The 26,683-nt window shown below is 37.0% G+C and overlaps 1 protein-coding gene across 4 annotated transcripts in view; it reads right to left on the bottom strand.

Moving 5' to 3' along the window:
• PHKB (phosphorylase kinase regulatory subunit beta) overlaps positions 1 to 26,683 on the bottom strand; it is a 337,121-nt gene that overhangs the window by 167,439 nt on the left and 142,999 nt on the right. For all 4 annotated transcript variants that reach the window (XM_036996511.2, XM_036996510.2, XM_036996512.2 and 1 more), the window contains one exon: positions 7,737 to 7,852. In XM_036996511.2, the coding sequence (XP_036852406.2) occupies positions 7,737 to 7,852 (116 nt within the window). The remainder of the gene's footprint in view (positions 1 to 7,736; positions 7,853 to 26,683) is intronic.

Below are 26,683 nucleotides of genomic sequence, written 5' to 3'. Positions count from 1 at the left end.
TAAATTAGAAGGTGAGTTTAAACAATTTCCAGATGAGCAAAAGCTGAGAAAATTTACATCTCACAAAACCATCTCTACAGTGCATTTTGGAGGAACTGCTATAGATGGAACTGTTCCTAAGGCTAAATAGCTGTCAAGAATGGAAATAAAACTACAGTTTTTATTTAAGAAATTAGAGTAATTAATTGCTAAGCAGATGCAAAATTAAGTCAATTACCCCAAAGTCAGTCAAGGGATAGACAAAGAGTACAGAAAGTGACACCTAATACATAAAAAATGGAAGAGGAAGAAAAAGGAGGGAAAAAAAGAACTTTAGATTGTGTTTGTTATAGCATACTGAGTTAAGTTAGACTCTTAGATAGGAAGGAAGTTAACTTTGAACATTAAGTAACAATGAAACTAAAGCCTGCAATGGCAATAAGTACATACCTAGCAATATTCACCCTAAATGTAAATGGACTGAATGCACCAATCAATAGACACAGAGACGATGAATGGATAAAAAAACAAGAACCATCTATATGCTGCCTACAAGAGACTCACTTCAAACTCAAAGACAAACACAGACTGAAAGTGAAGGGATAGAAAAAGATACTTCATGCAACTAACAGGGAGAAAAAAGCAGGAGTTGCAGTACTTGTATCAGACAAAATAGAATTCAAAAAAAGAAAGTCACAAGAGACAAAGATGGCATTACATAATGATAAAGGGGTCAGTCCATCAAGAGGATATAACCATTATAAATATCTATGCATGCAACACAGGATCACATACATATGTGAAACAAATACTAACAGAATTAAAGGAGAAAATAGAATGCAATGCATTCATTTTAAGACACTTCAACACACCACTCACTCCAAAGGACTGATCAACCAGACAGAAAATAAGTAAGGACTCAGAGGCACAGAACAATACATTAGAACAGATGGACCTAACAGACATCTGTAGAACATTCCACACAAAAGCAGCAGGACACACATTTTTCTCAAGTGGACATGGAACACTTTCAAGAATAGATCATATACTAGGCCACAAAAAGAGTCTCAGTAAATTCAAAAAGATTGCAATTGTATCAACCAACTTCTCAGACAACAAAAGTATGAAACCAGAATAAATTACACAAAGAAAATGAAAAAGCCCAAAAAAACATGGAGGCTTAACAACATGCTCCTAAATAACTAATGGATCAATGACCAAATACAAACAGAGGTCAAGCAATATATGGAGACAAATGACAACAATAATTTAACATTGCAAAATCTGTGGGATGAAGTGAAGGCTGTGCTAAGAGGGAAGTATACTGCAATAGAGGCCTACCTCAGGAAAGAAGTACAATCCTTGAACAGTCTAAACTCACAATTAAAGAAACTAGAAAAAGAAGAACAAATGAGGCCCAAAGTCAGTAGAAGAAGGGACATAATAAAGATTAGAGCAGAAATTAATAAAATCAAGAAGAATAAAACAATTGAAAGAATCAATTAAAGCAGGAGCTCGTTCCATGAGAAAATAAACAAAATAGACAAACCCCTAGTCAGACTTATCAAGAAAAAAGAGATTCTACACACACAAAAAGAATCAGAAATTAGAAAGGAAAAATCACTACGGACTCTACAGAAATCCAAAAAATTATGAGAATACAATGAAAACTTTATGCTAACAAACTGGATAACCTAGAAGAAATGGACAACTTTCTAGAATAACACAACCTTCCAACACTGAACCAGGAAGAAACAGAAAATATGAATATACCATTTACCAGCAATGAAATTGAATTGGTAATGAAAAAACTACCTAAGAACAAAATTCCTGGACCAGATGGTATCACTGCTAAATTTTATCAAACATTTAGTGAAGACCTAATATACATCCTCCTTAAAGTTTTCCAAAAAGTACAAGAGGAGGGAAAACTTCCAAACACATTTTACAAGACCAGCATCACTCCAATACCAAACAAGGCAAAAGTAGAAAAAATTACAGACCAATATCCCTGATGAATATAGATGCAAAAATACTCAACAAAATATTAGCAAACTGAAATAAAAAATACATCAAGAGGATCATACACCATGATCAAGTGGGATTCATCCCAGGGGTTCAAGAATGGTACAACATTCGAAAATCCATCAGCATCATCCACCACACAAACAAAAAGGACAAAAGCACATGATCATCTCCATAGATGCTGAAGAAGCATTCTACAAAATTTAACATCCATTCATGATAAAATCTCTCAACAAAATGGGTATACAGGACAAGTACTTAAACATAATAAAGGCCGTATTTGACAAATCCACAGCCAACATCATACTTAACAGTGAGAAGCTGAAAGCTTTTCCTTTTAGATCAGAAATAAGACAAGAATGCTCACTGTCCCCACTTTTACTCAACATAGTTCTGGAGGTCCTAACCATGGCAATCAGACAACAAAAAGAAATAAAAGGCATCCAGATTGGTAAAGAAGAAGTTAAACTGTCACTATTTGCAGATGACATGATATTGTACTTAAAAAACCCTAAAGAAGCCACTCCAAAACTATTAGATCTAATATCTGAATTCATCAAAGTTGCAGGATACAAAATTAATACACAGAAGTCTGTTGCATTCCTATACACTAATGATCAACTAGCAGAAAGAGAAATCAGGACAGCAGTTCCATTCACAATTGCATCAAAAAGAATAAAATACCTAGGCATAAACCCAACCAAGGAAGTGAAAGACCTATATCCTGAAAGCTACAAAACACTCATGAGAGAAATTAAAGAAGATACTAATAAATTGAAATACATCCCATGCTCATGGATAGGAAGAATTAATATTGTCAAAATGGCCATCCTGCCTAAAGCAACATACAGATTCAGTGCAATCCCTATCAAAATACCAACAGCATTCTCTAATGAACTAGAGCAAATAGATCTAAAACTCATATGGAACAACAAAACACCCCAAAGAGCCAAAGCATTCCTGAGAAGGAAGAATAAAGCTGCAGGGATTACGCTATCTGACTTCAAGCTCTACTACAAAGCCACAGTAATCAAGACAATTTGGTACTGGCACAAGAACAGACCCACAGACCAATGAAACAGACTAGAGAGTTCAGATATAAACCCAAGCATATATGGTCAATTAATATACAATACAGGAACCATGGATATACAGGGAAATGACAGCCTCTTCAGCAACTGGTGTTGGCAAAACTGGACAGCTACATGCAGGAGAATGAAACTGGATTATCATCTAACCCCATACACAAAAGTAAGCTCAAAATGAATCAAAGACCTGAATGTAAGTTATGAAAGCATAAAACTCTTAGAAGACAATATAGGCAAAAATCTCCTGAATATAAAAATGAGCAACTTCATGAACATATCTCCCTGGACAAGGGAAACAAAAGCAAAAAATGAACAGATGGGACTACATCAAGCTAAGTAGCTTCTATACAGCAAAGGACACCATCAGTAAAAATCAGTAAAACAAAAAGTCATCCTACAGTATGTAAACGACATATCCAACAAGGGGTTAACATCCAAAATACATAAAGTACTTACACGGCTTAACAACTAAAAAGCAAATAACCCAATTAAAATATGGGCAGAGGAGATGAACAGACACTTCTCCAAAGAAGAAATTCAGATGGCCAACAGGCACATGAAAAGATCTCTACATCACTAATTATCAGGGAAATGCAAATTAAAACCACAGTAAGTCATCACTTCACACCAGTTAGGATGGCCAGCATCGGAAAAGACTAAGAACAACAAAAGTTGGCAAGGATGTGGAGAAAGGGGAACTGTCCTACACTGATGGTGGGAATGTAAATTAATTCAATCATTGTGGAAAGCAATATGGAGGTTCCTCAAAAACGTAAATATAGAAATACCATTTGACCCAGGAATTCCACTCCTAGGAATTTACCCTAAGAATATAAGTTCTCAGTTTCAAAAATACATATGCATCCCTATGTTTACTGCAGCACTATTTACAATAGCCAAGAAAAGGAAGCAACCTAAGTGCTCATCAGTAGATGAATGGATAAAGAAGATGTGGTACATATACCGAATGGAATATTGTTCAGCCATAAGAAAGAAACAAATCCTACCATTTGCAACAACATGGATGGAGCTGGAGGGTATTATTTATGCTCAGTGAAATAAGCTAGGCAGAGAAAGTCATGTACCAAATGATTTCACTCATTTGTGGAGAAAAACAGCAAAGCAAAACTGAAGGAACAAACACCAGATGACTCACAAACTCCAAGAAGGGACTAGCGGTTACCAAAGGGGTGCGGTGAGGGATTGTGGGTGGGGAGGGAGGGAGAAAGGGATTGAGAAGTATTATGATTAGTGTACATGGTGTCAGGGGGATCATGGGAACAGAAAAGGCAAATAATGACTCTGTGGCATCTTACTACACTGATGATCAGTGACTGCAATGGGGTATGGGTGGGGGACTCGATAATATGGGTGACTGCAATAACCACATGTGAAATTTTCATAAGCTTCTATATCAATAATACCTTAATAAAAATTGTAATAGTAATAAAAGAAAGACTTCGAGACTGAACAGAAGAGAATTATCTGATATAGTTCCAGACACCTTAAGAGAAATTGAAAGGAGCATGTTGTTTGAGGAAAGTCAAGTCAACAGAAAAAAATCACAACAGGGAATGGGTGCTTAGAAAACTTTTCAAGAGAATCATAGTGAGCTTAGAGCAATAGGCCTTCTTACTAAAGCCCTGAAAAGGGTGAGGTTGTTATTAGGATGGGGTTCAGATAAATCTAATGAGGTCACTTTTTGGAAAAAATTCTGAAGTTTACATAAGAAATGCTAAATAGCTCAACACTTGGACTAAAAGCATACCAGGAAACCTGGGGCTGAAAAGGGCATATCAAAAAGAGACTGACCAAAGCATTAAGCTGAATCAAGCTTTACTGATAACTAAGTGAAGTCATCCTTGAAACTTACTGGAATTTCACCAAGACTATACACACTGCTGGTCTTTCAAACTTTAGAAAAACTACTTAAGAGTTTACATTACTATGTAATACAGTAAAATCTGGATTTGGAGGCCAATTACCCTGAAATCTAGTTTAGGCTCTACTTACTACCTACTGATTTATAAGGGAGGTGGGATGATAAAACCTTCTAAATTCAGTTTCCTCCTGTATAAAAGGCAGTAATGTTCCCTGCCAGGCCTAAATAAAAAATGTTCTGAAATTGTACAGTGCCACAGATTGCAATTATTATAAGGCCACTGTGCATAGATACTAAGGAGAGAGCCTGTGACCCCAGTATATTATATGTTTGCTTTCGGGGGCGCCCAGTGATGGTAGGTAATCTTTGACCAAGGTGCAGAGAGAAGGGATGTACTCAGTGTGGCAAGGAAGGAAGGCACATTTAACAAAGCCAGTCACTTTGGCCAAGGCCTTAGTGAGTATCAAGGTAACAGTCAGATTGTACTCTCTCTCTGACTCCTGCTAAGGACTGTATAACACAGTGACGAAGAGTAGCAAAGGAAGGTACAAAGAGCAGTATGCATATTTATAGCAAGAATTACTGTACAGTATTTCAGACTGTCTGAAATTATGAGAACGGCTTAAGGATATACAAGGATATTACATTAAGCAATAAAGATGAGATCCAACTATGTACAGAAAATTCTGGGATATCTTAGAGCAGCAACTGACCAAAAATTGTGATTTAATCCCTGGCTGGTAACAGCTTTACATTCCACTACAAGGTTGTAAGCACAGAAAGATACTGGCCTCCCACTACTACCAGTATCACCACACCAATGAGAACCAGGGGGCTCAGTTCTCCTGAAGTTTCCAAATATACCTTTTGGCAACAGAGATCATACATCCAAACAGGCTTGTGGAGATCTGAGCTCAGAAACATTGGCAAAAAAAGAGTTTAAAGTTCTTTTGGGGAATTGTAAAGTGTTATACCATGGAAAATCAGAAGATCAGTGTTTAAATGTATAAAATCCATCATCCAAATCTAAATGGCAAACTTCATTTCCCATTCATTTGAATAAAACTGGGCTGCTACAATTAAGATTAATTTTGCATGGAAAACATAGCAAAGAACATCACATAATGATTTTCTAAGCCTTGAAATAAAATCCTTAATGATTAAATTTAAAGGATGGCATCTTAGTTACAGGAAAATAAGATTTTTCACTTGGGACCTTCCAACACCCTCACTTTCTAGGGTTAATGGTAACTGTTTCCTAAGGCTCTTTCTAACTTTATTGCAGTTTTTATAATCAGAAAAACCCATACTCTAAATATTTTATAATGAAGATAATGTCAGTGGGATCACATTGGCATGTATTAAATGGTTATTAAAAAGCACAGGACTGATCAATCATAAATACTGACAAGTTAAATTTTTTAAAGTTACCTTTTCTAACCAGACCCACTTTATTTCTTAAAATTTGGCAGATAATCAGGAATGTTTAGAACTTAATTTGGATGAGAGTTGAAACATAACATTATTTTCTGTTTTTAGTATCTGCCAGAATTTGTTAATGTCTGAACTGAAATTTTCCACAAACTCTCTACTTTACTGACTACTTCACTGATTACTACTATTGTGCTCTACATGATAAAGATCTCTCAAATGAATCATAAAACTTGTAGAAAAATACTTGTATCAGTTGACTGGAGTTAACAGGAAAATCATTTTGTTTCAATCTTTGTTACTAAAATATTCTTAAATGTGTGAGTATACTTGTATTCAAAACTTACTTATGCCTGGTATAAAAATGCTTTATATATGTATAAATTCAATAATTGCAACAATTTTATAAAGTAGAAGCTATTATTAGCTTCATTTTATAAATGAAGAAACTGAGGAAGAAACTTTACACAGCTAATGGTCTGGAATCAGTTTTTAATTTACTAAATATCTTTCAGCAGCTTAATTTTTTGTGTGTGATTAGGTCCTTCTACCAAAAAGATTAGATTCCTCTTAACCAGTGTTTTCTAAACCATTTCTCTACTTCATTTAAGTCTCAATGATCTCAACAGATCTATAGCGGATAACCTTTAAATTCTTAAATATTTTTGTGTGAAATGAATAGGACTAATTGAGCTACAATTTTTAGTAAAAAGATGACGTCCTGGGCATAAAATTAGGATACCTGAAAGGTACAATCAGTCACTAAAGCTATTTTGCTATCCCTAAGTAATAAACAGAATTCATAACTACTGACATCAGCCATCAGTTATTGTTCTTTATTTAAACCCACTAAACAATAGCTCAATACCGCTTACAGAAAATGAATGTTAAGTTTTATATAAAGGGTATGAATATCTCTAGTTGGGAAAAAATCAGCTCTATAACATACAAGGCAATTTTTACATGCAACACATATACAATTGATATTTGGCAATTTCAATATACTTGATCTTTTAACAGTGTCACTTAAAAGAGGAAGAAAAATTTACTTGGTTCAGCAGAAAGGCCAAGCTTTGCATTGGAAGCTGATATGCATATACTGACATCTTGAGAAGCTGGGAAAGATACCCTCCTCTTTTCCTGCTTCTGTTTATGGGCACTGAGAGCAGACTCTTGTTTTACTTTTAAGTTGAATTTCATTTGTATCATATACAGAATTAAAAAAGATGAAAAACATGGAAACCACAGTTCCAATCTAATGCTTTGGTTTTATTAAGTTCTACATATTTAAGTTATTAAAAAAAATTAGCACTCAAAAATCAGCAAATTACCTTGAATGTAGCTCTGTGCTGCCATTATTATATTTGCTTCCTCTTTCCCAGATACCAAAGTCAGGTACACGGTAAACTCTTTCTACACAAAATACAAGGTTTTGAATAAAAGAGACCTAAAAGAAAATAAATAAAACATAATGACAAGTTCAATAATATGTTCTTTAGGTAATAAGAACAATTAAATAACATGTGAAATCCAAGTACACACTTGCCTACCAAAACTTTTAAACATGTTGAAATTCTTGCGATTATTACATTACTGTGAATAATCTGTTATACCTAGTTTTTCTAATATAAAATCTAAAGTTAGAACCTAATATTACATAGCAAAGAAAAAAAATCAAAGACTGTCAATGTTCCAATGATAATTTCTCAATGATATATCTATTACTATTCATGAAGACTGGCCATCTTAAGAATTAAGAAATATACAAAGCATGTTTTATACTAGATAATAGTATTTGGAATTTAAGATGTCTATATGAAATGTTAAATAAATCTAAAACTTTGGAGATAAAAAGGTATTCCTCAGTTATGAAATGAGCCAGTCCCAAGTTGGATCAACATGGAGTCTTGAGTTCTCATCCCTGCAATCTAAATTTTCTTCTGCCTGTCTATAGCTGTAAGTACCCAATTTTATAAACTCAAAGCATACAACTGGAGGTGGGTCCCAAACAATAAATCAATAGGCCAGGAAGCACAGCATCCATGCAAAGATTTCAGACATTTGATGAAATTTAAGTTTCAAAAGTAACTATGGAAAGCAAAGATTATGGTCAGTTGTCATTTTTTATTTTTACTTTGGTATAATTAATCTAAAGTTACAAAAGGAACATTATGTTTACTAGACTCCTCCCATCACCAAGTCCCCCTCACAACCCCTTTATAGTCACTGTCCATCAGCGTAATAAGATGCTGTAGAATCACTACTTGTCTTCTCTGTGTTGCACAGCCCTCCCTTGCCTCCCCCCACATTATACATGCTAATCGTAATGCCCCTTTTCTTTTGCCTTATCCTTCCCTTTCCACCCATCCTCCCCAGTCCCTTTCCCTTTGGTAACTGCTACTCCATTCTTGGGTTATGTGTTTCTGCTGTTGTTTTGTTCCTTCAGTTTTCTCTCTGTTCTTATACCCAACATATGAGTGAAATCATTTGGTATTTGTCTTTCTCTGCCTGGCTTATTTCACTGAGCATAATATCCTCTAGCTCCATCCATGTTGTTGCAGATGAAAGGATTTGTTTTCTTCTTATGGCTGAATAATGCTCCGTTGTATCTATGTACCACATCTTCTTTATCCATTCATCTACTAATGGACACTTAGGTTGCTTCCATTTCTTGGCTATTGTAAATAGTGCTGCAATAAACATAGGGGTGCATATGTCTTTTTCAAACTGGGCTGCTGCATTCTTAGGGTAAATTCCTAGAAGTGGAATTCCTGGGTCAAATGGTATTTCTATTTTGAGCTTTTTGAGGAACCTCCATACTGCTTTCCACAGTGGTTGAAATAGTTTATATTCCCACCAGCAGTGCAGGAGGGTTCCCGTTTCTCCACAACCTCACCAACATTTGTTGTTCTTTGTCTTTTGGATGGTGGCGATCCTTACTGGTGTGAGGTGATATCTCATTGTGGTTTAAATTTGCATTTCTCTGATGATTAGCAATGTGGAGGAGCATCTTTTCATGTGTCTGTTGGCCATCTGAATTTCTTCTTTGGAGAACTGTCTGTTCAGATCCTTGGCCCATTTTTTAAGTGGATTTTTTGCTTTTTGTTTGTTGAGGTGCATGAGCTCTTTATATATTTTGGATGTCAACCTTTCAGTGGATCTGTCATTTATGAATATATTCTCCCATACTGAAGGATGCCTTTTTGTTCTCTTGGTGGTGTCCTTTGCTGTACAGAAACTTTTCAGCTTGATATAGTCCCACTTGTTCATTTTTGCTTTTCTTTCCCTTGCCCGGGGAGATATGTTCATGAAGAATTCACTCATGTTTATGTCCAAGAGATTTTTGCCTATGTTTTCCTCCAAGAGTTTTATGGTTTCATGACTTACATTCATGTTTTTGATCCATTTCGAATTTACTTTTCTGTATGGGGTTAGACAAATGATGTAGCTTCATTCTCTTACATGTAGCTGTCCAGTTTTGCCAACACCAGCTGTTGAAGAGGCTGTCATTTCCCCACTGTATGTCTATCGCTCCTTTATCATATATTAATTGACTGAATATGTTTGGGTTAATATCTCAACTCTCTATTCTGTTCCACTGGTCTGTGGCTCTGTTCTTGTGCCAGTACCAAATTGTCTTGATTACTGTGGCTTTGTAGTACAGCTTGAAGTTGGGAAGCGTGATGCCCCCTGCGTTATTCTTCCTTCTCAGGATTGCTTTGGCTATTCTGGGTCTTTTGTGGTTCCATTATGAATTTTAAAACTATTTGTTCCAGCTCGTTGAAGAATGTTGTTGGTATTTTGATAGGGATTGCATTGAATCTGTAGATTGCTTTAGGCAGGATGGCCATTTTGTCAATATTAATTCTTCCTAGCCAAGAGAATGGGATGAATTTCCATTTTCTAGGGTCTTCTTTAATTTCCCTTAAAAGTGTCTTGTAGTTTTCAGGGTACAGGTCTTTCAGTTCCTTGGTTAGATTTATTCCTAGGTATTTTATTCTTTTTGATGCAATTGTGAATGCAATTGTTTTCCTGATTTCTCTTTCTGCTAATTCACCTTTACTGTATAGAAAAGCAATAGATTTCTGAGTAATAATTTTGTATCCTGTAATTTTGATGAATTCAGATATTAGTCCTACTAGTTTTGGAATGGAGTCTTTAGGGTTTTTTATGTACAATATCATGCCGTCTGCAATTAGTGACAGTTTGACTCCTTTCTTACCAGTCTGGATGTTTTTTATTTCCTTGTTATGTCTGATTGCCATGGCAAGGACCTCCAGTACTATATTGAATAACAGTGGGGAGAGTGTGCATCCCTGTCTTGTTCCTGATCTTAGAGGAAAAGCTTTCAGCTTCTTGCTGTTAAGTATGATGTTGGCTGTGGATTTGTTGTATATGGCCTTTATTATGTTGAGGTACTTGCCCGGTATACCCATTTCGTTGAGAATTTTTATTATAAATGGATGTTGAATTTTGTCAAATGCTTTTTCAGCATCTATGGAAATGATCATGTGGTTTCTGTCCTTTTTGTTGATGTGGTAGATGATGGTGATGGATTTTCGAATGTTGTACCATCCTTGCATCCCTGAGATGAATCCACTTGATCATGGTGTATGATCCTCTTGATGTATTTTTGAATTCAGTTTGCTAATATTTTGTTGAGTATTTTTGTATCTTTGTTCATCAGGGAAATTGGTCTATAATTTTCTTTTATGGTGGGGTCTTTGCCTGGTTTTGGTATTAGAGTGACGCTGGCTTCATAGAATGAGTTTCGAAGTATTCCGTCCTCTTCTATTTTTTGGACAACTTTAAGGAGAATGGATATTAAGTCTTCTCTTTATGTCTGATAATATTCAGCGGTGAATCCATCTGCTCCAGGGGTTTTGTTCTTGGGTAGTACCACTGCAATTTCTTTGCTGTTAATTGGTCTGTTTAGATTTTGTTTCTTCCTTGGTCAGTCTTAGAAGGTTGTACTTTTTTAGGACATTGTCCATTTCTTCTAGGTTTTGCAGCTTGTTAGCATATAGATTTTCATAGTATTCTCTAATAAATTTTTGTATTTCTGTGGGGTCTGTCATGATTTTTCCTTTCTCTTTTCTGATACTGTTTGATGTGTGTAGATTCTTTTTCTCCTAATAAGTCTGGCTAGAAGCTTATCTATTTTGTTCATTTTTTCAAAGAACCAGCTCTTGGTTTCATTGATTTTTTTCTACTATTTTATTGTTCTCAAATTTATTTATTTCTTCTCTTATCTTTATTATGTCCCTCCTTCTGCTGACTTTGGGCTTGATTTGTTCTTCTTTATCCAGTTTCAATAATTGTGACTTTAAACTTTGCATTTCAGAATACTCTTCCCTCTTTAGATAGGCCTGGATTGCTATGTACTTCCCACTTAGAACTACCTTTGCTGCGTTCCACAGAAGTTGGGGCTTTATGCTTTTGCTGTCATTTGTCTTCATATATTGCTTCATCTTTGTTTTAATTTGCTCATTGATCCAGTGGTTATTTAGAAGCATGTTGTTAGGCCTCCATGTGCTTGTGAGCCTTTTTGTTGTCTTTGTACAATTTATTTCTAGTTTTATGCCTTTGTGGTCTTAGAAGTTGGTTGGTAGAATTTCTATCTTTTGGAATTTACTGAGGCTCTTTTTGTGGCCTAGTATGTGACCTATTCTGGAGAATGTTCCATGTGTACTTGAGAAGAATGTGTATCCTGCTGCTTTTGTATGTAGAGTTCTGTAGATGTCTATTTGGTCCATCTGTTCTAGTGTGTTGTTCAGTGCCTCTGTGTCCTTACTTATTTTCTGTCTGGTGGGTCTGTCCTTTGGAGTGAGTGGTGTGTTAAAGTCTCCTAGAACAAATGCATTGCATTTTATTTCCTCCTTTAATTCTGTTAGTATTTGTTTCACATATGTTGGTGCTCCTGCATTGGGTGCATATATATTTATAGTGGTTATATGCTCTTGTTGGGCTGACCCCTTTATCACTATGTAATGTGCTTCTTTATCTCTTGTTGCTTTCTTTGTTTAGAAGTCTATTTTGTCTGATATCAATACTGCTACACCTGACTTTCTCTCCCTATTGTTTGCATGAAATATCTTTTTCCATCCCTTGACTTTTAGTCTGTGTATATCTTTAGGTTTGAGGTGAGTCTCTGGTAAGCAGCATATAGATGGGTCTTGCTTTTTTATCCATTCTGTTACTCCGTGTCTTTTGATTGGTGTATTCAGTCTGTTTACATTTAGGGTGACTACTGAAATATTTGTACTTATTGCCATTGCAGGCTTTAGATTTGTGGTTACGAAAAGTTCAAGCGAAAAGTTCAAGCGTACCTTCTTTACTATCTGTCTAAGTTAACTCACTTATTTAGCTATTGTAAGCACAGTCTGATGATTCTTTCCCTCCCTTCTTATTTCTCCTCCTCCAATCTTTATATGCTAGGTGTTCTATTCTGTGTTCTTTTGTGTTTCCTGTGACTGCTTTTGTGAGTAGTTGATTTTATTTTTTTGCCTTTAGTTAGTATTTGGTTGGTCTGCTTTCTTTGGTGTGATTTAATTTTCTCTGGTGACATCTATTTAGGCTTAGGAGTGCTTCCATCTAGAGTAGTCCCTCTAAAATCCCCTGTAGAGGTGGTTTGTGGGAGGCAAATTCCCTCAACTTTTGCTTGTCTGGGAATTGTTTAATCCCTCTTTCATATTTAAATGATAATTGTGCTGGATACAGTATTCTTCGTTCAAGGCCCCTCTGTTTCACTGCATTAAATATATCATGCCATTCTTTTCTGGCCTGGAAGGTTTCTGTTGAGAAGTCTAATGATAGCTTGATAGGTTTTCCTTTGTAGGTGACCTTTTTCCTCTCTCTGGCTGCCTTTAATACTCTGTTCTTTTCTTTGATCTTTGCCATTTTATTTATTATATGCCTTGGTGTTGTCCTCCTTGGGTCCCTTGTGCTGGGAGTTCTGTGGGCCTCCATGGTCTGAGAGACTATTTCATCCCCCAGTTTGGGGAACTTTTCAGCAATTATTTCTTCAAAAACACTTTCTATCCCTTTTTTTCTCTCTTCTTCTTCTGGTACCCCTATAATGCCAATATTGTTCCGTTTGGATTGGTCACACAGTTCTCTTAATATTCTTTCATTCCTGGAGATCCTTTTATCTCTCGCTGCATCAGCTTCTCTGAATTCCTGTTCCCTGATTTCTATTCCATTAGCGGCCTCTTGCACCTCATCCAGTCTGCTGTTCAGTCGTTCCAGAGATTGTTTTATTTTTGTATTCTCCCTCTGTACTTGCTCCTTTAGCTCTTCCATATTTCCCTGCAGATCTGTCAGCATGGTTATGACCTTTATTTTGAATTCTTTTTCAGAGAGATTGGTTATCTCTATCTCCCCAGGCCCTCTCTTGGTGGTTGTCTGGGTAATTTTGGATTCGACCAAATTCTTCTGCCTTTTCATGGTGATAGAGGTAGCTGTAGGCAGGTAGTGCATGTGTCAGCTGAGAAAACAAAGTCCTTTCCTGCTTGCTGGTCACCTTGCCCTTCTCCCCTGCCTGTGTCAGTTATCTGCGCTCCTGGAGTAAACTTCGGGTTAATCCTCTAAGCTGCTGTGGGCGGGGTCTCTGTCAGAGTAGTGCAAAGCCCTGCAGGGAGTGGCAGGTGGCCTGGGTGTGCTCTCTTGTGAAAGCAGCACCCCTGCCTGGCAGCTGTGTGCTGGCGGCGGCCTTTGGGTCTGGCCTGGGCGGCCGTGTGCCAGGATGAGATTCTGGGAGGCTGCTGGGGGTACAGCTGCTCCTGGGCCACTCCTCCACTGCCACTGCTGGCTCCTGCAGGCCACTCCCAGGCCCCTCTGGCACTGCCACCGCTGGCACATGCAGGTGCTCTCCTGCTACTGGGCCAGTGTGTCGGGGTCCACAGCAGTTAGGGGAATGACTGGCAGGCTGCTTCTCGCCATGGCGGGCTTCAGAGCTGCGCTGCCACCCAGGGGTTTAGGTCACCTATAGTTCCCTGGAATTCCCAGGTTCTGGGCTGAGTGTGCTGGGAGGACTTTGTTCAGCTGTGAGGTCCCTGTCCCTTTAAGCCTTGCAAAAAGCACTTGCTTTTCTTTTGTCCCAGGGGCGTCAGTTGCAGGGACTCACTTGTAGGTTTTGCTTTTCTGTTTCTCTAATATCCAGCACACCATGCACTGTGTGTCTGTGCTCCTGGTGCGGATTAACAGAGCTGTTTCTTTAGCAGTCCTGGGCTTTCACTCCCTGCCTGCTCCGACTCCTTTCTTCCTGCTGGGGGTTTGGGGTGGGGGGGGCACTTGGGTCCCATTGGGCAGCGGCTTGTATCTTACCCCCTTCGTGTGATGCTGAGTTCTCGCAGATGTAGATGTAGCCTGGCTGCTGTACTGTATTCACTGGTGTCTCTTTTAGGAACAGTTGTATTTGTTGTATTTTCAAAAATACATATGTTTTTGGGAGGAGATTTCTGCTGAACTACTCACACCACCATCTTGGCTCCTCTCCTCTCAGTTCTCATTTAATAGAAGTTTATTCATTTTACTAAAAACAAGTGGGTTTAAATGGGCTGCTGTTCCTGATTAAAGGGTTTTTAAGTTAGTTATCATGTTTAGCTCAGTATCACAAAATGAATATGTGCACTTTGCCTACCTTTCATATCAAGACTCCACTGAAGTCCCTTACCCCTACCCTACACACATAATTAATATGAGCATATACTTTTAAGAATGACACAATAATACCACTAAATCAAGATAAGGCTCCACCAGTAGATCAGGAACTTTGAGAAATTACAGGAAGAAACAAAAGCAGTAAAAAAATTAGTTGAGAAATCGGAGCTGAGGAAATCATAGCCTCTTAAAATGGTTCTTCCTTGTTTTCTAGTGTCTCTGGAAAGTCTCTAAGCCCAGAGTCAACAAACACATTGATCAAGTGTTGATCAGGGAGCAGTCTACCCAGATTCTCCCACAAATGATGAATGCCTGGGGCACCTGAATCCAACCTTCCCATTTTCCATCCCAAGGTAGATATTTGCTCTCAGAGCCAAGAAGAGCTCATAAATTTCAGTGAAGGAAAAAGCAATTCTGATGTTGAGCCTACAAAGAAATAGAACAAAGCATAAAATAATTCTAAATTTCCAGAAAACACACATCTGTCCCACAGTTTCTCCACCCAAGAGTGGAGCAGTATATACCTACAGTAAATTGTGTTTTACTTCAAATATTGGTGAGGGTCTCCCCAACTTTCCCAATTTCTTCTGCCTTGACTATATACCTTAAGGGAAACCTGCCTGTATAAAAGGAATACATTTTATATTCCAGTGACCAGGAGTTTTATATTCCAATGGACCAGGAATTTTCACAAAATTGGTTCATTTTCACAAAAGCTGGTGTCTTTGACTATTCCTTGGTCTTTATAGTTATTCAGATTATATAAAACATAGAGAAGTACTTGATCATATCTCCAAATTTAAAATTTTGAAACCATCTAAATCCTTGCTTTCATGACAAGCTTCCTAAGTATATAGTTCATTTACCTGTTTCTTTACCCTCTTAAGAGAACTTCAGGACCAGGATCTAAGGCAGTCAGCTCAGGCTGTATAAATGGTATAATAAGTGGCTAGAAAGGTATCTTTGGTGAACAAGCCCTGTGAAGAAAACTAAAATATTACTTAGATTCCAGTTCAGCAAGTACGGAGTTTCAAAACTGCCATTTCCCTGCATTCTAACAAGTAAACAAGCTGAACAAACTGAAAAATTAACAACTCTTCTTGGAGCCATAACAGAGGGGAAGACACAGAGCAAACTGCTGGCCCAAGATTGGAGAGACCAACTGCTGAATTTAGGCAGTCATGGCTTCCTGAAGTAAAGACTCATAAATGGAAACAACTTTGGCAACCAGTGCTGACGTGGTACAACCTGAACTGTAGTTGGTGAACTGCTCAGTAAAACACTGAGAACTAAAACTCCAAGAGTTAAAAACTCCAGGAGGACCCAGCCATAAGGTGGTTTCTACAGTGTTACGAGATTTACCTTTAAGAGCTCAACCAGGTTTCCACTGAAAATACTGGACAAAAATCTCCTCTGGCTCCCAGCATTGGGAGGGGAAAAGGAAGCATTCTGAAATACATCAAAACTGTTTTTCTTAAGAAGGCCTTCCTTCACAGGAAACTAGTTAACCACAGCCTGAGCTGCTGGGCTATTATCACAGCCTGCCTGACCTGGAGAAGAGAAATTCTCAACTCTAGCCAACCACAGCCATCTGTCTTACCTAAAGAAATAAGAAGAAAAAAACAAACAACCCCTAAGAAGCACTTGTGAAGTTCACAGTCTAGAAACACAGGCTAACTAAAGGATGAGACCTAATCATACCTCACCACCACACTATTAAAGCCTATTTACAACAGATGAATTTATGCAGTATGTCCTCTCTGGGTATAAATAAAAATTTCAAGGCTTAACAAAAGGCAAAAAAACACAATTTTGAGAGACAAAACAAGCATCAGAACTACACATGATCAGGATATTTTAATTATCAAACAGAATTTAAAACAACTATAATTAACATACTAATCATAATGTGGGCTGTAATGAACAAAAGAGACAGAATACAAGAACACATGGACAATTTAATCAGAGAGATGGAAATTCTAAGAAAGAATTACCCCAAAAAAATGCTGGAGAAAAAACATTACAACACAAGTCAAAAATTGCCTCTGATAGATATATTCAATTTGACACAACTGAGGAAAGAATCTGAGATACAGAATATATCAATAGATTCCTTGAAAACTGAAAAACAAAGAGAACAAAGATTCAACAACACAGAATATTCAAGGCCTGTGGGGCAACTAAAAATGTATAATATACAACTAATGGGAATACCAGAAGACAAGACAGAAAGGAAGAGAACAAATATTTGAAACAATAAGATCTGAAAAATTACCCAAATTAATGCCAGACAAGCTCAGAGAAAATCAAATGCTTTAAAAAAAACAAAAACAAAAACAAAACCCTGTACCTTGGCACATCATTTTCATCTTACAGAAAATCAACAATAAAGAAAAAATCTACAAAGAAGTCAGAGGAAACAACACCTGGCCTATAGAGAAACAAAAATAAGAATTACACCTGACTTCTCAGAACTCATTTCTGAGAGTGGAGTAAAATATTTAAATAATTGTGACAAAAAATCCCTACCAATTTGGAATCCTGTAACCTGCAAAATTACCCTTCAAGAGTGAAGCAGAAATAAAGGCAAACAAAAATTTGAGGGAATTTTTTGCCAGTAGACCTGCCTTACAAAACAAAAAAGTTAGAGAAGGAAAAAAAATGTAAGTCAGAAACTCAGATCTACATAAAGTAAGAGCACCAAAAAAGGAATAAGATTTTTTTAATTCTATTTTTCTTATTCTTAATTGATAACAGTTTGTTCAAAATAATAACAGCAATGTTCTAAACACTTCCTCAATTTGTAAACACTTCACAGTTCTGTTTTTCTCTACAAGACAAGTGGTTTTCCATGCTCTTGTTCTACAAACACATCTTTGACTACTGTGTCTTCTTTACCACCCATATCATTCTATATCAAGTCTGTATTTCACACCTACTGTTTGGTCAAAAACATCCTGTGAATCTTGATAAAGTATCACAATGCTTGTGTCTGACATTCAAACCTAATCTTCCACCCTATCCCCATGTGCCTCAATATACTTTCCAATCTGACAGGAATCACAGGTTCCAACTTGGTGGACTCAATGCTCATTCCCAAATAAAATACTTTTCTATGATTCTTCCTTCAGTATTAGTTCAAAGCTTCCCTCCTTGATGAAGCCTTTGACTTCTTTTTCTTAACTTAAACTGCACTTAGAGTGGAGACCAGATTCTTAATTTGTTTCATGTGCCCTGCTCCAACTCCCTGTATTAGAATACAGGCCCACTATCCCTTATTTGCCATATGAAAATTGCACTCTGAAACCAGTTGTTTTTACTTTTAACTTATCTGTCAGCAATTAACCTGAGGCTATCTGCCTTATTTAACTCACTTCATGTAAATGTGTATGTCTTATGCAAAAATACTACTGTACTGATTATAGGGTTTTTCCCTAACCCCTGCTAGGGATATTAGAAAAAGAAAGTATCTAAATAGTTCTGCTTTTAAAACCCAAAAAAATTCTGATATCTATAACATATCTGGTCCCAAAGATTTCTTCAGATAAGGTACTATGAACCTATAAACATTTTGAACTGAAAAATATGCATTTCTTATATTTTGCATAAAAGTAATACTGTGTTTTAGCAAGCACTGGACATGTGGAGGAAAAAGATTGCTAAAATATGAAAATATAGATCACAACCATACTCAAAGTTAGCATATTCTGTGTACTAACTGACTAGTTCATGTACTCAATGTTTTTAAGCTCTTTGCTCCATCTTCACATAAATTTCTAATTTGTATTACCTTGCTTTGAAAACATGTATTTTTTAAAAGCCACTTTTGGAAAAAAGATTACAGACAAAGATTTATAATCTGAAAGAGCCTAAACAGTCAGAATAAATGTCTTCTGTGGTACTTTCTGAGTATGCTTAGCTTATGTATAAAACAGTAACTCAAATATATGAAAAAGTATCTAAACAGAGTTAAATGCCAATGAAACAATCACACTTTGGGTGTTAGTGAAATAGTGTAATACTGTGCTAAAAAAAGAAACTCTTTATGGACTTTACAAAATTTAAAGTTAAGTGTAATATGAAAAACAATGACAGATTAGAGATTAAGAAGGTCTCACAGTGAATATAAATTCAGACTCTATATATATTTAATTCAAAATATTCACTATAATAAATCAATATTATTAACCAAATTGTATATTAACTCTTCAGTTTTAGGATTAGGCTCTTAAAAATGACAATTGTAGGAAAATTTGTAAATGAGAGGATATTTTGGAAAACTCACATAAGGAGGATTACCAATCCTTAAAAATAAGAGTTCATCAAAATAAAATAATTCAGACCAAACACCAAATGCTAAGTTAAAATGATATTTTTATATGTTCAGTTAATAATAATGGGTACTGTGGAACTGGTTTCTACTTAAGAGTTGTTTGCCTATAAGAAACATTTCAGAGGATTAAAGATGGCAGCATGAGAGGTGAGACAGAAGCTTCCTCCTAAAACTGCATATAATATAAAAATATAATTAATACAACTAATCCTGAAAGAGCAACAGGAAAGAGGACTGTACCAGACTGCATATACCTGGAGAAAAGAACAGACCTCATGGAACAGGGTAACGTACCAAAGCTGTGGCCCGGCTGGGACCCAAGCCCTTGTCCCACCTCAGCTCACAGGTGGAAGAGAAACAGAGTGGGGAGGGAGTGGAGGTCTGGGACTGCTAACTAATTCCAGAGATCTGCTCTGGGAGCGCAAACCTACATTTCATGGTGTTTTCATGATACTCTCTTGATTAGGGAATTGGAAAGCTAAGACTAGCAGAATTCCTGGAGAGACTGAAATTCCAACCCCTTGTGAAAAGCAGGGAACCATATCCGGCTGCTCTGGGACAAAAGAAAGGTAGGCAGTCTCAGAGACTTCTTAACAAGGAAGCCCTTAGCAAGAGGGCTGCTAAAGGGGCAAGGATTGCACAGAGCTTACTACTCAGGAGAAAGGACAGGTAGACAAAATTGTCCAGGTGCACTCTGCCCAGCAGGTTGGGACCTTTCACGATCTTCAGGTGCTCCAGCTCCCTGGCTGGCTACACAGCTACAAGGACCTACTCCGTGATAGGCAGCCTACTGCACCTTTCTCCTGGTCAGCCCCACCTGGCTGGCAAACTGGCAAAACCTACCCTGGCATTACCGCAGCCAGAGGGAATATCTGTCTACAGCTACTACAAAAGCAAAGCATAGAGGCTTCTACCTGTGAGCCTGGCCCACTTGTTCAGGCAGGGAAACAGGCATAGTAGCCAGGAAGCAGGAAACAGCTCCTTCCTCCCCACAGTCATGAATATCACTCCCCTGCAACCCCCAACATTGCTTCAGGAGTTGAGCAGCAGCAGAGAGTAGAGCTTCTGGACACTAGAGGGCGGCATATACAAATATGAAATGCCAAATGTACCTGGTTCAGAGAAAAATTAATAAAACTCCTGAGAAAAATGACATCGACCTCATGACTCTTCTGTAAAGGGAGTTCAAAATAAAAATCATTAATATGCTCATGGAGGTAAGGAAAGATATTCAAGAACTCAGGAATGAATGCCAGTCGGAGATCCAATTTTTGAAGAGCACAATGGAGGGTATTAAAAGCAGATTGTATATGGTGGAGGATACGATAAATGAAATAGAAACTAGAGAAAAGGAATACAAAGAAGCTGAGAAAAAAGGATCTCTAAGAATGAAAGAATATTGAGAGAACTGCGGGACCAATCCAAACGGAACAATATTTGCATTATAGGGGTACCAGAAGAAGAAGAGAGAGAGAAAGGGATAGAAAGTGTTTTTGAGGAGGTAACTGCTGAAAACTTCCCCAATCTGGGGAAGGAGACTGTCTCTCAGGCCATGGAGATCCACAGATCTCCCAACACAAGGGACCCAAGGAAGACAACACCAAGACACATAGTAATTAAACTGGCAAAGATCAAGGATAAGGACAGATTATTAAAAGCAGCCAGAGAGAGAAAAAAGATCACATACAAAGGAAAGCCCATCAGGCTAACATCAGACTTCTCAGCAGAAACCTTACAGACAGAAGGGAGTGGCATGATGTATTTAATGCCATGAAGCAGAAGGGCCTGGAACCAAGATTACTTTATCCAGCAAGATTATCATTTAAATTTGAAGCAGGGTTTAAACAATTTCCAGATAAGCAAAAGCTGAGAGAATTTATCTCCCACAAACCATCTCTACAGCCTATTTTGGAGAGACTGCTATAGATGGAAGTGTTCCTAAGGTTTAATAGCTGTCACCAGAGGTAATAAAATCACAGTAAAGAAGTAGAACAGCTAATTATGAAGCCAATGCAAAATTAAATAAACTATCCCCAAAGTCGATCAAGGGACAGACAAAGAATACCGAATATCACACCTAATATACAAAGAACGGAGGAGGAAGAAAAAGGAGGAGAAAAAGAAAAAAACCTTTAGATTGTGTTTGTAGCAGCATACTCTTAGACAGTAAGGAAATTAACCTTGAACCTTTGGTAACCAGGAATCTAAAGCCTGCGATGGCAATAAGTACATACCTATGGATAATCACCATAAATGTAAATGTACTGAATGCACCAATCAAAAGACACAGAGTCACTGAATGGATAAAAAAAAAACCCCATCTATATGCTGCCTACAAGAGACTCACTTTAAACCCAAAGATATACATAGACTGAAAGTGAAGGGATGGAAAAAGATATTTCATGCAAACAATAGGGAGAAAAAAGCAAGTGTAGCAGTACTTGTATCAGACAAAATAGACTTCAAAACAAAGAAAGTAACAAGAGACAAAGACATTACACGATGTTAAAGAGGTCAATCAAACAAGAAGATATGACCAGTATAAATATCAATGCTCCCCAAACAGGAGCACCTACATATGTGAAACAAATATTAACTGAATTAAAAGGGGAAATAGAATGCAATGCATTCATTCTAGGAGACATAAACACTCCACTCACTCTGAAAGACAGATCAACCAGAACAAAAATAAGTAAGGACACAGATGTACTGAACAACATATTAGAACAGATGGACCTAACAGACATCTATAGAACTCTACACCCAAAACCTGCAGAATACACATTCTTCTCAAGTGCACACGGAACATTTTCAAGAATAGATCATATACTACGCCACAAAAAGAGCCTCAGAAAATAAAAAAAAATTGAAATTGTACCAACCAGTTTATCAGACCACAAAAGTATGAAACTAGAAATAAATTACGCAAAGAAAATGAAAAATCCCACAAAAACATGGACACTTCACAACACGATTATTTTCCTAAATAATCAAAGGATCAATGACCAAAAAAAAAAAAACACCAGAGATCAAGCAATATGAGACAAATGACAATAATTCAACACCACAAAATCTGTCGGATGCAGCCAAGGCTGTGCTAAGAGGAAAGTATATTGCAATACAGGCCTACCTCAGGAAAGAAGAACAATCCCGTATAAGTAGTCTAAACTCACAATTAATGAAAGTAGGAAAAGAAGAAAAAATAAGACCCAAAGTCAGTAGAAAGAGGGACATAATAAAGATTAGAGCAGAAATAAATAAAATTGAGAAGAATAAAACAATAGAAAGAATCAATGAAAGCAGGAACTGGTTCCTCAAGAAAATAAACAAAATAGATAAACTGTTCACAGGACTTATCAAGAAAAAAAGAGAGTCTACACACATAAACAGAATCACAAGAGAAAGGAAAAATCACTACAGACACCACAGAAATACAAAGAAATCTTAGAGAATACTATGAAATATTACATAGCAATAAACTGGATAACCTAGAAGAAATGGACAACTTTCTAGAAAAATACAACATTCCAAGGCTGACCAAGGAAGAAACAGAAAATCTGAATAGACCAATTACCACCAATGAAACTGAACTGGTAATCAAAAAACTACCCAAGAACAACACACCTGGATGAGACAGAGGGCTTCACTGCTGAATTTTATCAAACATTTAGTGAAGACCTAATATCCATCATCCTTAAAGTTTTCCAAAGAGTAGAAGAAGAGGGAATACTATCAAAAGTTCTACAAGGCCAGCATCACTCTAATACCAAAACCTGGCAAAGACACCACAAAAAAAGAAAACTACATACCAATATCCCTGATGAACATACATGCAAAAATACTCAACGAAATATTAGCAAACCAAATTCAAAAAACATCAAAAAGATCATCCATCATGATCAAGTAGGATTTATTCCAGGGATGCAAGGAAGGTACAATACATGAAAATCCATAAACATCAGCCACCACATTAACAAAAAGAAGGACAAAAACCACATGATCATCACCATAGATGCTGAAAAAGCATTCGACAAAATTCAACATCCATTCATGATAAAAATTCTCAACAAAATGGGTACAGAGGGAAAGTACCTCACATAATAAAGGCCATATATGACAAACCCACAGCTAACATCATACTTAACAGCAAGAAGCTGAAAGCTTTTCCTTTAAGATTGGGAACAAGACAAGGATGCCCACTTTCCCCACTTTTATTCAACATAGTACTGGAGATCCCAGCCTTGCCAATCAGACAACACAAAGAAATAAAAGGCATCCAGATTGGCAAAAAAGATGTTAACCTGTCCCTGCTTGCAGATGTCATGATATTGTACAGAAAAAACCCCAAAGAATCCACTCCAAAACTACTAGATCTAATATCTGAGTTCAGCAAAGTTGCAGGATACAAAATTAATACACAGAAATCTGTGGCATTCCTATACACTAACAATGAAATAGCAGAGAAAGAAATCAGGAAAACAATTCCATTCACAGTTGCATCAAAAAGAATAAAATACCTTAACTTAATACCATAAACTTAACCAAAGAAGTGAAAGACCTATACTCTGAAAACTACAAGACACTCATGAGAGAAATTTAAGAAGATACCAATAAATGGAAACACATCCCATGCTCATGGATAGGAAGAATTAATATTGTCAAAATGGCCATCCTGCCTAAAGCAATCTATAGATTTAATGCAATTCCTATCAAAATACCAATTGCATTCTTCATTGAACTAGAGTAAATCATTCTAAAGTTCATACAGAACGACAAAAGACCTCGAATAGCCAAAGCAATTCTGAGAAGGAAGAATAAAACTTGGGGAATTATGCTCCCCAACTTTAACCTCTACTACAAAGCCACAGTAATCAAGGAAATTTGTTACTGGTGCAAGAACAGACCCACAGACCAATGGAACAGACTAGAGAGCCCTGATATAAACCCAACCATATATGGTCAATTAATATATGATAAAGGTGCCATGGACATACAATGGGGAAATGACAGCCTCTTCAACAGCTGGTGTTGGCAAAACTGGACATCTATATGCAAGAGAATGAAAGTAGATTATTGTTTAACCTCATACACAAATGTAAACTCGAAATGGATTTAAGACTTGAATGTAAGTCATGAAACCATAAAACTCTTAGAAGACAACATAGGCAAACATCTCCTGAATATAAGCATGAACAATTTCTTCCTGAAAGCATCTCCTTCAGCAAGGGAAACAAAAGCAAAAATGAACTCATGGGACTCCATCAAACTAAAAAGTTTCCGTATGGCAAAGGACACCATCAACAGAACAAAAAGGCATCCTACAGTATGGGAGAATATATTTGTAAATGACATACCTGACAAGGGGTTAACATCCAAAATATATAAAGAACTCACATGCCTCAACACCCAAAAAGCAAATAACCCAATTAACAAATGGGCAGAGGATATGAAGAGACAGTTCTCCAAAGAAATTCAGATGGCCAACAGATACATGAAAAGATGCTCCACATCAATATTCATCAGGGAAATGCAAATTAAAACCACAATGAGATATCACCTCACACCAGTAAGGATGGCCAGCATCAAAAAAAATAAGAACAACACATGCTGGCGAGGATGCGGAGAAAGGGGAACCCTCCTACACTGCTGGTGGGAATGTAAGTTGGTTTAACCATTGTGGAAAGCAGTATGGAGGTTCCTCAAAGAACTAAAAATAGAAAAAGCATTTGACCCAGGAATCCTATTCGTTGGAATTTACCCTAAGAATACAACTTCTCAGATTCAAAAAGACATACGCACCCCTATGTTTATTGCAGCACTTTTGACAATAGCCAAGATATGGAAGCAACCTAAGTGTTCATCAGTAGATGAATGGATAAAGATGTGGTACATATACACAATGGAATACTATTTGGCCATAAGAAAGAAACAAATCCTACCATTTGCAACAACATGGATGGAGCTGGAGGACATCATGCTCCGTGAAATAAGGCAGGCGAAGACAAATGCCAAATGATTTCCCTCATTTGTGGAGTATAACAATGAAGTAAAACTGAAGGAACAAAATAGCAGCAGACTCAGAGACTCCAAGAATGAACTAGTGGTTACCAAAGGGGAGAGGTGTAGGAGGGAGGGCGGGGAGGGAGAGAGAAGGGAATTGAGGGGTATTATGCTTAGTACACATGGTGTGGGGGATCACAGCGAGAACAGTGTAGCACAGAGAAGGCACATAGTGGATCTGTGGCATCTTGCTGCACTAATGGACAGTGACTGCATTGGGTATGGATTGGTCTTGATAATATGCATAAATGTATATTATCATTGTTTTTTCATGTGAAACCTTCATAAGAGTGTATATCAATCATACCTTAATAAAAAATTTAAAAAAAAACATTTCACTATCACAGTTTCAAAAAGATAATTTGCCAATTGATTTTGCTTAAATGTAGTAAGTGCATATTAAAAGGTTTTTTTCCCTCCCTGCATCTTGTATTCATCAGATGTTTAAGGCTTTTTTGATTTTATACACTCTAGCATAACTGAACCCTACTTTCAGTCAGTGGCTGCCAGGGAAGGAAAAAGCTGTGGGTAGTCTTAATTTACCTCACAAATATCCTCACTGATACCCAAGATAAAGTGGTTTTAGTTCTGGCACACTATCTCCCTGTGAAAGCATATGCTACTAAAGTACCTGCACAGCAATCTCCCTGGTCACAGTATGGGTGGAAAAGTGGGTTTCCATCTGGTTCTCTTCTTTCTTGCAGGACTTTCAAAACAAAAGCCTCCATTCTTGATTTGCTTTCTGTTTTATCTCTTTCTATTTTTTGTAATCCCTACTTCCTTCTTTCCCTAAGTATCCTCAACAGAAATTATTTACTATTCTTTTTAACCAGAATCCCAAATTCTCACAGCACAAAAAAAAAAAAAGCTTAGAGACCAAATGCAGGTGTATTAGAATTTCCTATACGAATAACTTTCTACTAGGTAGGAGAATCTTTCCAAAAAGCAAGTCAGGTTTCATTTTTTCAAGAGAATATTAACTATGCTAATATACAAATAATACTTTTCTCTTGAATTAGCCTAAGTTATACTCACTGAACAAAAGTTAAGGTCAGAAGAAGAAAAATAATTCCACTTTGGTGCATGGAATTTTTATTCAAACACTCCTCAAATGTTCAGTTTTAATATACTAAATAGGCATGTCAGAAATGTCTCGATCCTAGGAAGAACTCAGTTATGAGTATATTTTTTATATTACACATTATATAAAACACACACAAAAAT

Source organism: Manis javanica, chromosome 17 (genome assembly GCF_040802235.1).
Source record: "Manis javanica isolate MJ-LG chromosome 17, MJ_LKY, whole genome shotgun sequence".
Classification (NCBI taxonomy): Eukaryota; Metazoa; Chordata; class Mammalia; order Pholidota; family Manidae; genus Manis; species Manis javanica.
The sequence above is the reverse complement of the archived record's forward strand: the minus strand, read 5'-3'. Positions and strand labels throughout refer to the sequence as shown.